Genomic DNA, 12,710 nt, shown 5'->3' on the forward strand with positions numbered 1-12,710 from the left:
CTTATCAGACCTTTTCATGCACATGATTTTGGACTGAGTGGTAAACAGGTGATTTCTGGGGTGAAATTTCTTCTTCATTTATCAACCATGTTAATTCTTTTCCCTTGTGCTTCATTATGATTGCACTCTTAGCAGTCCCTGCAGAGACAGCAGGGAGCTGGAAGCATCTGCAGTGTTTTTTCTGCTGATTGCAAGGGCTGGAGGAGTTCAGAAAGCACAGGTTGTTGCCTACAGACTCCATGGAGCAGGGCCCAAAAGGCTGATTGCATTTTAGACTTGCCACTCTGCTTGTTGTAGAGGCTGTAGTGCTTTCCTGAGCTCGTGGTACTGAGTGGATACACTGACTGACAAGTAATGGTCTGTAACTTGGCGCTGCTCAGCAAGAGCTTTTCAAAGCAGCTGTAAATGTGTGTTAGCTGTAGCTTGAGATTGAAACAGCTCCTCTTTCTGCAGATTCCTGGGGTAAATTCCCCAGCTGAGATGCACAGTTGCAGCATCTCTGACATTGAAAAAGCTCATCTATGCACCAAAGAGCTAAGTATGGATGCTTTATGGGAGTGTGGAGATTTACTGATTTTCATCCATTTGATGTGAATGTGCTCATAACCATCCCAATGGCCCAGTTTTCCTCCAGCGCTGGTGGTGTGGATCTGTGCTGGTGTAATTTTATGACTGAAATGAATGAACAGTGCATGTGTACCTCATTTGTGAGGTGATAACTGTCCTGGCCATGCAAGGCTCCTGGGCTTTCAGAGCAGCCAGGAGGAAAGGCAGCAGGCTCTCAGCTTGGGCATCACCCTGTGGATTTAGCATCTCCTCTGTGAGTGCTAGTTCCCAATTTAGGCATCCAACTTCACACAGGTTTAGGAGCCCTTTCCTTTGCTCCATACTTGCTGTTCCATTCTCCTCTCTTCCTGGCAGTGCGAAAGGCTGGAGTTATAACCAGCACTCTGTGAATCACTTAATTCCTCTGATAATAGCTTCTCCCATCTAGAAAGAAATGATGCATTTCCCTGCCTTCTGCCATTTATAGAGAAGCGTCTGCCTGCTTCATTTTTTTTTCCTCTCAGCCTTACTTTTCACTCCTTTCTCAGCATGAGACAGGCTTGCTGAGTCTGCCTCTGCTTCCCATTTGCCATGTGTGAGAGGCAGAGCAGAGGAACACTGTGTGCTGCCTCAGTTCCTTGCACCCCGTGAGGAACTGCAGCCCCTGCAGGAAACTCATCCATGCTTAAGCTCAAGGCACTGCATTCCTCAGGACTTTTCTAAATATCCGTGGTTCATCTTTTCTCTGTTGTTGTTTTTCTTTTCTTTCCCTGATGGACCATCCATTACATTGTCTGTGAGATCTTCTGGAGATAAATGTCGTGTAGATAAATGCCCTGTGTTAACTCAGCACTTTGGTACGTAGAATTTGAGAAAATGGGAAACTTGGAAAAAATGCTTGAAGAGGGAACTGATCTGGGAGTAGGGATGGTGATTAGAGACAGTATTTGCCTAAGACTTACTGTTTGTGATCATGTGCATTCTGGGGGTATGATTCAGCTTCCTTTGAAGTCAGTGATAATCTGCTGTTGTCTTGTGTGGCTGTTGGATCAGCCTCATTAAGACAAGCCTGGCCTCTATACCACATAATGTTTCTCCTTTTGGCTTCCAATAGAGACATCCATATGGCAGGAACAAGGACATTTCCCTGCTCTTTCATTGTCAATATGTTTCCCTTTTGCAGCAAATCCAAGCAGTGCAGCTTGCAAACATCCTTTGCCTGAGACTTGGGACTGGAGAAGTGGTGCTGCTGAGGAGAAAGCTGTAAACCTCTGAGCCAGCCAATTATATGGAAACTTTTCTTCTTTTTGTGCTGCACCACAGCAGGAGCAGCCACCGCCACAGGTCTCCCCAAGACCTCACTCCCACGTGGGACGTGCACCTGCTGGTGACCACCACTTCCCATGGAAGGAGTCACTGTGCAGTCAGATGCAGTTAAATGCTGCTTTAAGGCACTTCAGAGTATTTTTCAGCGTTTTTAGTTTACTTGACACCTTTGATTCCTTGTCACTTGTACAGAAACCAGTCTGGCCTGCCTCTTTTTTGCATATCTGGTTTTTTGTTTGTCTCCCAGGGACAGCAGATACTAAGAAACAGTGGTTGAAAATTGCTGAGGAGATTGTTTGTCTCTTCTAGTTCACAACTTGAACCAAATACTTAATTCAAAACTCATGTCAGCTAAACCAGGTGGTTTCTGATGGATCAGACTATTTCATTATCAGAGATTTAGTGTAGAGGGAGGTTCTTAAAGAAAAAAAAGTGGTGAGGTGTAATTGATTTCAAGGCATTATTTCAAAGTGAAAAAATAAAACAACCCAAACTCTGAAATAATAATTTGGTTTCTTTTAAGCAAATGGGAGAAAGAATAGACACAAGAATTCTTAAACAGCAAACCAGTCATCTGCAGAAGCTCTCACAGCTTTAGGGGAAAGGGTTAAAATCCCTGTGGTGTCTCCTCCAACCTTCACATTACACTGAAGAGTAATTTGGCCCAAGCTCTCTCTTGGTAGAGACTCTGCCTTGGAAAAAAAGCCTCTGCTCATGGTTCCTTGCTCCTCCCTCTTCTCTCCTCCAAGACTTCTCTGGGCCCGTTTCTATACTTAATATGTCAGGTCAATGTTATTTATGCTGAGTCTAACTGGGTTCAAGCAATTCTGTTTTACATTCTGTTTTGGAAAGAGAATCCCTCTAACATTTAGAAATGCTTTACATTGTAAAAAGGGTTTTTTCACTGATGGGCTTGTTTCTTCCTGGGAGTTTGGATACTCTGTGGACCAACACAGTAACATTTGTTTTCACAAGGAAGCGCATGTTTGAGCCGTGTCTCATGTAGCTGGGTATTTTGAAATCTATTTATCCATTCCAAAATGCTTGCTTGACCTATACTTGACTTGGGCTTACAAGAAATTTTATGACACTACTAGAGCCCAATCAGCTGTAAGTAACAGCATTTTGCAAATTTTATTCTTTATCATTGCTATGATTATAATTTCTAGAGCTGTAGAGTCTACAAGTAACAGAATCAGGGTGTGAGATCTATTTTTTCTTCCCACAGGAAGACTTAACCACGTCTATAGTCCTCCATAGCATTACATTTTTTTAGGAATACACATTGCTTAATATTTACCCTGTTCATTGCATTAATCAAAAGGGCTTTTTTCATGTACCCCACACACCTGAGGGTGTTCTTTCCATGTGGCATAAGCGTTGGCTACAAGGATAGTGCAGCCTCTAGAATCAGATTCCCTCTGGATGAAATAATAAGCTGTGATTGCCAAGTCAAACATTCTTCAAGAGCAGCAGTGATTCAGGCTTCTAATTAGAACAAAGCTAAAACATTCAATCTTGGGCTTATGTTTGACTAGAAATCTTACTATGATGCACTACTGAAGCATAAGTGTATTTTTATTTGTATTGTGAATATGTGAACTTGCTCAGCAAAAGTTCTTGTGGCTGTAATTGATGAACCAAGCAGTCTCATGCTTCCTTCTCAGGCTCAACAATCAAGTAGAAAGCACAAACTGCTTTTGTTTTCTTTTATACAATAAGGAAATTTAGTCTGCCTAGAACAACATAGCTGGTAGTCACTCAGACTGTGTTAACCCAGGCCTTGCTCTCCCTGAAAACACCTATGCTCCAGCTGTCATCTCCTTCAACACTGTGAATATTCACACTGTGAATATTTTCTGTAACACTGGGAAGAATGAACCATGCTGCAACTTTCTGTCCTCAGTTCTCAACTGAACTTCTTATATTAGATAGCTTGTACTGCAATACATCTATTGTACTAAACCCACAGGTTTTAAAGTCATCTTTAGGTATAAAACCAAAAGCAATTTGCTTTAAAAGCTTTTAACTTCCTGCTTCTTTCTTGGCAGTTCAAATCTTGAGTTTGGGTAGATCAATATTTTTTGAGATGATTTTCTGTTCAAGACAGTTGGAAAACTGGAATGACTGTGTTTGAAAAACCTGGAGTTGTAAATCAGTTGCTGATTATCAACTGTCTGAAAAAATGCATACAAAATGTTAATTTTATTGATGGCACTCATTCGTCTTCATACTACTTTGTTTAGTGAGAGGTCTGCTAAGTTCAGGAGTTCTGAGAACAGAGTGGGTATTGGATCTCAGTTAAATATGGACTATAAATTTTGGGTCTGGTTTTCAAATGGTAAAAATTCATGGGGTCTGCTTTTTAATTTTTCATTTAAGTTATATTTAATGATTAATTGGTTAAGCCTCTATATATTCCTAGCAGGATGAGTTTCCTTCTGGGAGACAGGAATTTGACATAACTTGAAATGAGTAGCCACCTAATTTGAAGACAGGATATATTTTAAAGAACACTGAGGATGCAGGATGGTTGGGACAGAAATTCTCCTTTTGCCTTTTCAATCTTGTTTCTCAGCACTGCTGAGCTGGAGCGTTCATTCTTTCTTTGCCATCTCTCAGGAGAAGAGAAAAATGAAGGTTGCATCAAATAAGAATCGTCTTACTGTGTGTTGAGCACAGTTATTTATTGGTCTTCATTTCACCCCCTGTGAGTGGCTGTAAGGGATTTATAAAATCTACTGATACACTTTCAAGAAGTTAAGTGCCTTAGCTTTTATACATTAATAAATTTTCCACAGCTGCAGATGCTCAGAAGCACGTCTTGTGAAATCTTCACATTTTAGTTAAAAAAAAAAAAGGGGACAGTAAAAAAATAATAATAAAAAAAAAAAACTTGTCGAGCTCATAGCCAAGTTCTTCTCCAAATACTTCCAGCTGCAGCTAGAGGGATGAGTCATGCTGAAAGCTGAGGAGATTTTCTAAAAGCCTTGGTTCACATGATTTTTATTTTTTTTTTCTAATTTTACATTCCTGTCTGTTTCTTTCCTTAAAAAAAAAACAACCAAAAAACCAACAACCAACCAAAAAACCCAAACCCAAACGTGCAGGCGAGTCACCCAAGGAAAACCCGTACGAGGATGTGGAGCTGAAAGGCCGTCACGGGGGGCGAAAATCCCATCAGCTGTCCGAGAACTCCCTAGATTCCCTGCACAGGATGTGGACGCCGCAGAGCAGGAAATACACGGCACCTCCGCAGGTAAAGCAGCAGCAGCAGCAGCCCTGGGCGGGCTGCGCTCGGAGCCGCCTGCCAGGGCCGCTCCCGGCACGGCTCTGGGGCCGCGGGCAGCGCTCCGCAGCCGCCGCTCCGCTCCGCTCCCCTCCCCGGGGCTGCCCCGGCCTCGCAGCGCCCTGCACAACCCTTCCTCTGCTTGTTTTGGAGCCGAGTCTGCGCCTCAATTAGCTCCGTGTGCGGCTGCACCTCCCAGGGAATTGCCTGTGCTGCCGGGCAGGGACAGGAGGGGAGAAGGCAGCCGCTGGTTTTGTCCCTGTGTTGTTACACGAGGCCCCTGCTCGTGGGGAGTCGGTAGTGTGAAAAACGCCATCCACTTGTTTTTAAAATTTTGAAAGTTTAATAGTAATAAAATGGTTAGAAAAATAGTAATACAATTAGAGGAATAGTAATTTGGACAATTTGAATTAGGACAATATGATACAATAGAGACAAAGAGTTACGAACGTCCGGGTACCTTTTTCTGGGGAGCACGAGCCCGAAAAAGGACCCCCGTTAACAGAGGATTAACCCTTAAAAGCAATAGCCTGTTGCATATTCATACACTTGATACATGATGCATAAATTCCATTCAAACACAGGATTCTGTCTGGTCATCAGCAACTTCTTCCTCCGAATCCTAACAGCGCCTTGGAGGTGGGAAGAAGTTGGTTTCTTCTGATAAGAGGGCAAGAAATTATTTTTCTCTGGAAGATTTAGGTGTCCTGTGGCTGCTGTCTCGCTGCGAGTCCTTTCTTCACAAAAAAAAAGTATTTCGTAGCATAGTTTCTATTTTAACATTTTTTATCACCTAAAACTCTATTTAACACAGTACTTAAGAGAATTAATACAGCATTACTTTCTAACACAACACATATAATATTCATTTTAATATTTGCGAAAAGCCAATCATAAAATACATGCATTTTTCACAGTAGTGTGGCATGTTTAGTGTAAGAATGCCAGGTAAAAGCCCTGACTAAATACATGAATAATAAAATAGTCAGAAAAACCTGAGTGTCTGCAGTTAACAAGTGTTTATAAATTGTGTTTATAGCATAAAAAGAAAGATGAGGAACTCAGCAGACTTTCCCTTTTGTGGTGAATTATCCAAAGTAAGCCTGTTTTTTTGTGAACACCATGAAATACCAGGTTGCTTTGTTGTTTATGGGATCACTATGTTCATAAGGAAAAATATAAATCTCAACACATACTTAATTTTGAGATTCAAAGCACCCTTTTAAAGGAACTTCACTGTGCACTGAATTAACAGAAAATTCGCAGTTGAACAAAAGGTCACAACAATTTACATTTTTGTCCTGTAAAGAGACCTAGAAGGAAAACTGAATGCATTTTCTTTCACTTGCTTTGTGTGCATGCAAGCATCACAATCCAAAAGAAGCATCACCAGGATTCCTGGTGTGCTCCTAGCACATCCCCTCTAAACCAGGAGTGACTTCAGCAAGCTGCTGGAAAAGGAACAAGTGGAGAGTAGTAATCAGGCATAGAAAGGAGAAACAGGCACTGCAGTCATGAGGATAATAGGGAAATGTCCCTCATAGTGGGACATGGTGCATAACAACTATTTCTGGCTGTGTGTGTGTTATCAGGAGTTGTGTAGCATCCAGAGGATCCCTGAGGTCGTGTCTTTAGGCTGGGAACCATACAGATCCATAGGAAGATACTGGCCAGTGTTCTGTAACAGAGGGTTACCAAAGAATTTACAGATTTAAGTGCCTTCTGTAAAGCTTTTCAGTAAATAAGAACTCTCTGGTACCCTTTGCAATAGGGCTGGCTTTGTTCTGGCAGCTTCTTTTTGAAATGCTGCTGGGAGTGCTCTGACAGGAGTCAGTCCTGCCATAATTGCACCGTCATTGTGCTGATAGTTAAAATGAAGAGACACTAGGAGCGGGTCAGCTTTGGGCTGGGTAATTCTCCAATGACCAGAAATAGAAAAGTCTGAATTTCCTGAAGAATGGTAGCTTTGGCAATGGTTTATCACCCAGTTTTTCCATCATAGCAACAAAGCTGGGTTAGCAACATGACTTTTCAGTCATGGATGAAGATAAACAAGATGGAAGAGATCAGAAGGTTAGCAAGCTTCCAACAATCATCTCCAAAAAGAATTCCCTTCAATAAGGGATAGACTGCCACCAGGTTTCCTGGAATGCTAACCTGGGATTGCAGAGACCTCTGAGACACTGGTGTTGTGGTCATTTTGAATCCCTGTCTCTTTTCTTTTCCCACTGATTACTTTCAGTTTTTCAAGTCATCAGGTATGAAAGGAATGTTTTATGATGACATTGTATTTGTGATGCAACCCCTCTCCACAGAAACACCTGTGCTTAATCCCAGGTGGGATGGCACTGCAATCAGTCAGCCAATAAATGGGACATTTATTGCTGCAGGTTTATAGCTTGTAACAGCGCTGATAGAATGTCAGTAAATGCCAAATGACAGATGCTTGACACAATAATACTTTTTCATGCTGGGGAAGCTTTACAGTGTTTGTGTTTTGAGAGGAGAAGGAGAGACCTGGAGCTGGGCAGAGCTGCTCCTAGGACTGCTCCAAAAGACCTCCAATTTTTTAAAGACAGATGTTACCTGGTGCTTAATCCTTCAGTGAGATTTCCCCTTTGCCCTGTAGTGATAACAATTTCATGTTTTAAAGGGATTTTTTTGGGAATGTATGGAGAGTTGTAGCTGCACCTCTGCTCATGGTCAGGTCTTAAAACTTCTTAACACCATGAAAATAGAACAAGTTTTTTTTTCTACATTATTTTTTCTTGGCTAAAATAGCATGAATTTGCAATTGTAGTTATTACTTTTGCACTGAATTAATATTACAATAAATTGTGTAATTACTCATTATTTTCACTCCTGCAAGTCAGAGGAATGGACCAGGCCTCTTTGGGTTAGTGCTCTGCTGTCAGCCAAGCCTTCAAGTTAGATTTTGGGGCTCACAGACCTGAGGGGATGTGGGTGCCTGGAAATGTAGCAGGTCACAAATGGTGTTGCTCTCTTTGAACTTTAAAGTTTTGGAGGTTGACCCCTGTCCCTTCGCTGTGACCTTGACACACACCCTGCGGAGTGGTGGCTCCCCTGGTGCTGGTGTCCCTGGCATGGTGCAGCCACCCCTGTGTCACAGGTGGCAGAGTGAGACACCGGCTGCCCTAGGTTGCTGGAATATATTAGGGGAAGAGCTCAAGCTGTCCTTGTCCCTGCAGCTGCCCTCGAAGGTCAGCAGCCACTCCCTGCGCGTGGGGAACTGGTCGGAGAGGAAGAGCCACCGCCTGCCGCGGCTGCCCAAGCGGCACAGCCACGATGACATGCTGCTGCTGGCCCAGCTGGGCATCCCCTCGTCCCCCTCCAGCCTCACCGAGGACAGCCTGAGCACCGCCAGCGAGCTGCTGTCCACGCGCCGCGCCAGGAGGATCCCAAAGGTACCCGCGGGCTGGGCGCGGCCTGTGCTCAGCAGAGGTCACCGGGCTGCGAGAGCTGGGGCATTCCCGGGCACCTGCTGAGGCTTATCTTCTCTGTGCCAGGGCTGGAATGAAGTGATTGAGGTGGTGTTTCTTGTTCTTTAGTTCTTATCCATATCACAGTCTCACAGAGCATGAGTTCTACAGCACTTCAGTCTAACAAACTAAAAATGGAGCCGTATCACTCTCTCTACGAGGCTTTTTAAGGATAAACTGTCCCATTAAGAAATGACACCTAAATTATTTTTACTTTTAACCAACCCAATTGTGGCCCATAATGAGGACTTTTTTATCCAATTACACAAAACCACCCAAACCCGTGAGGAGGAAGGTGAAGAAGAAGGACCAGCCTCTGCCCTAAAACCTCCATTTTGCTCTATATATATATTACGATATTCTAAAACTAAACTCTTAAGTTTTCCACCTTGTGATATTATACACTTCTATTCAAATCACACATCCATAATCCCAGTTCTGTCAATCAATTTTGGAAGCCTTCTCTATGGCCTCAGGTCAATTGCAGTGTTCTCTTGGGGATCAGTGCCTGTCAGCACAGAAAGTCTAAAATCCCAGTAACCAGGGTTCCAACAGCCAGCCTTCACAACAGCAATCACTGAGAGCTCTTTTTGTAACCTAGAGGAACATTTAGATCAAAATCCCTTCCCTAGAAGTGATAACTTCCAAATTCTCCAAGAGGAGCAAACATCTGATGGCCATCTTTGCACAGAATTGATTTTAAGACAGTTCTGTTTTTCACACTGTTCTTTAAGCTCTGTGGACCAGAGCATTGCTGTGTATATAACTTTAAGATTTGGAATGGGTGATGGCCAAACAATTATTATTTATAACGTGCAGCAACATCTGAAGTGGTTTATTTCCCCATCATTTCTTTCCAGGAAAATAACTAATTGGCCTAATAGGTTTCCCTTTGTTTAGTCACAACTGACCCCATCCTGATAACCATGCTGTCTTGATGGATTTGAAGTAAAACTTAATTTTTCATTTTTTAAGGAATTTTTCAATTCAAAATGGAATGTGAACAAAACCCTCAGCCACAAGACAACAACCAAAAAACCAACAATACAGCAACAGAGAGGGGGAGAACTGCCAATGCTTCATTTTGGCTTGTGAACAAAGTTGATTTTTACTGTGTATTCAACTCTTTCCTGTTCTTATTAAAGAGCATATTTTATAGTTCATGGCTATAAATACTGTGAGTAGAGGGAGATTTTTATGTTTCTGTGAATTTGTTGGAAATTCTGTTTAAGGAGGAAATTAATCCTACATCCTTAATATTTACTGTATTTTTACTTTCTTGCAATATATTGTTATACTTCATCAATAGGCACACATCTCTGGAGGGAATCATAGGGTAGTAACCCTAACAGAGTAACTTACTACCTGATTTTGAGTAAAACATGGAAAGGTTGGCTGTTAATTTTGCCCCCATTTTTTTAAATTGAAAGGACAGATATTCTCCCTATGTGAAATTCTGATTTCATCATATGAATGTTCACAATTTTATTGCAAATCTTGTGATAATTTCTGTTTTCTTACTACTTTACCTTTCAGGATCATGTATTCCTGGAAAATATAATTTTTTTAATTGAGCTAGTGTTAGTTATTAGAGGGAAAACCTAAAAAGGTTTTGTTTCAGTCTGTGCTCTGTTACTGCCCTTCGGCTGTGTCTATAGCAAATTGCATCCTTTCTCTCAGTTTATTTCTCTCTGGAAGCTGAGGTGAAACAGCTTGTGCAAACTGTATTATAATCCTATGAAGAAATCTACTGTGGAATTAAATATACTATTCCTGACTTATAAAACATCATGAAGATTAATTGCTACATATTTGTGACTCTCCCATAGTTATAATATCCTGTTAAATGTTGAATTCTTAGTAATCCCAGTCTCTTGCTGAAGGCAATAAACACAAGTCATCTCATTACTATTTCCCATCATCTCAGATATTTTTGAGGCAAACAGTTATTATCTGCATTAGCTGGTCTATCATCCATGTTTTGTTTCAATACATTAAAAAAGTCTCCTGGCAGAAAAATGTTTAGTTCTACTGATTCCTCATTTTCTTATTTTGCAGCTTGTCCAAAGAATCAATTCCATCTACAGTGCAAAAAGAGGGAAAAAACGACTGAAGAAACTTTCTATGTCCAATATTGAGACAGCGTCTCTACGAGGTATGGTGCCAGTGTCAGGGTCCAGTGAATCCATTTGGATGCTACAGGATGAATCAATTTCCTTCTTTCCTCCACATCTACCCTGGACTCCACCTAGTTTACAACTTTTTTCTGTGAACAATGATGATTTTCTCTCTGCAAGAGGAGAAAATGGGGATGAGCTAAAAAACAGAGAGATTCTTAGTATTGTGTATCTTGTTAATCCCGTGGTCAGCTCGACTTACCCAGCTTCTTCTTTAGTCCACATTTACTGTAAGTTTTGACCAAAATTCACAGTTTTGACCCTGGAGTTCTCACATGCTTTTTCCTGGCACTCACAGTGTGTAACTCACCCTGTGCTTCAGAATGCTTCTGGAAAGGAAAATTCAGGCCCTGTTTGTAGTAAGAATACAATAGGGCTTTAATCAAGAACTCCTCACTAACACATCTTGTCATAAGGTTACTTTTGCCTATTAACTCTAACTCAGTTTGGTGACTTCTGGTGGTTGGGAATGTTGCCCAGGCAGATAAAGTTCATAAAGCTTACTTTGACTTCTCAAGTGCTGCATAACTTAAAAAAAAAAAAAAAAAAAAAATTGAAACCTGAAAACAAGAAGGGAAAGGGTTAAGACCTGTTTCCAAATGTCACTTTTGCAGCTCAGCATAGATGGGGATTCAGTGCAAACAGTTGCTGTAATGGAGAATGAATTTTGCCCTTTCATCAAAATGAAGTTCTTACTCTCAAGCAATATTGAAACTGAATCCAAGGAAAACACAATCCAGCGAGTCATTCAAACTGTTTACTTCAAGATATTTTAAGCCTGAGGAGAAGTGCATGTGTGTATGGCATGGCTCAGAGATGTGAGATAGGATTTTTCCCAGTTGCAGCACAGTGAGCTAAGTTTGTTTGCTCTGGTTTTGCATTAACTGATGCTTCTGTGTCCTCTGCAGATGAGAACAGCGAGAGTGAGAGTGACTCAGATGACAGGTTTAAAGGTAAGGGATCAGCCTCAGTGACTTCTTGTTAGCCCCTGTCCCTGACCCTATCAATGTATGTTCTCCTGTTGCTGCACATTGTTCCTGTCCATGGCCTATATTCTCTATAGTTTCCTAACTCCATTACTGCAGAGCTCCCAAAGTCCCAACACAGGAGCATGAACGTGGAAAGCAAGGACAAAATGGGCTGTGAAGATCTAACAAGGATTTGGCAACTGTGTCACTTAATGAAGAACAGGACCTTTGATAGATTGGCTTTGTCAGCCACTTCAGAGATGCTGATCTATTCCAGACTGACTACTGGGTACAGGCTTAGAGGGATGGGACTGAATAAAGGTGCTCCTTTCTTATTCATATGCTGCTTTCAGTGTTTACTGCTCGCTGCTGTTGGAGGCAAGGATCTGGGTCTGATCCAACATTGTGGTTCTGAGACTCTTTTATAAGTCTGCAGTCTCCAAATTGTAGAAATTCCTTTATCAGCACCTGCACAAACTCTGCCTGAGCCAGGCCACTAAATTAGTCTCTCCTTTTTCTAAGTCCTCATACAGAAAGAGGTCTATAAAAATATTGAAGACAGCAGCAATGGATGTTGTTAGTAGGTGAGGGGTAAAAAAGACAAGGTTGTGGAGCTGTTATGAGATAGGAGGCAATAATCCATGTCTACCTACTGCAGATGACACCTGCTTGCTGTACATGTAGCAAAACTTTCTGGAAAGCATTGTCTTAGGGGAACAGATTTGTGCCAGACAGGTGGTGGCATGAGCATCCAAAACAGGCTGTATGCAGCATTGTAGAGTGATGTGGGGAAAATGACTCCTTGCTCCTTTGTCTACCTGTACTAACCCAAAAGCACTTGCAGTTCTGTTTCTCTTTGTGTCAGAAAATAGAGGGATTTATTTGGCATGCCAGAACTGGTAGT

General features: G+C 41.8%; 1 protein-coding gene across 7 annotated transcripts in view; it reads left to right on the forward strand.

Moving 5' to 3' along the window:
* The window catches only part of DENND2B (DENN domain containing 2B), a 153,869-nt gene that overhangs the window by 103,070 nt on the left and 38,089 nt on the right, over window positions 1-12,710 (forward strand). For 6 of the 7 annotated variants that reach the window (XM_077179835.1, XM_077179836.1, XM_077179837.1 and 3 more), the window contains 5 exons: window positions 4,983-5,131; window positions 8,371-8,586; window positions 10,720-10,816; window positions 11,747-11,791; window positions 11,924-12,127. In XM_077179835.1, the coding sequence (XP_077035950.1) occupies window positions 4,983-5,131; window positions 8,371-8,586; window positions 10,720-10,816; window positions 11,747-11,791; window positions 11,924-12,127 (711 nt within the window). The remainder of the gene's footprint in view (window positions 1-4,982; window positions 5,132-8,370; window positions 8,587-10,719; window positions 10,817-11,746; window positions 11,792-11,923; window positions 12,128-12,710) is intronic. The other variant, XM_077179840.1, reaches the window with a different exon arrangement.

This window comes from Agelaius phoeniceus, chromosome 6 (genome assembly GCF_051311805.1).
Source record: "Agelaius phoeniceus isolate bAgePho1 chromosome 6, bAgePho1.hap1, whole genome shotgun sequence".
Taxonomy (NCBI): domain Eukaryota; kingdom Metazoa; phylum Chordata; class Aves; order Passeriformes; family Icteridae; genus Agelaius; species Agelaius phoeniceus.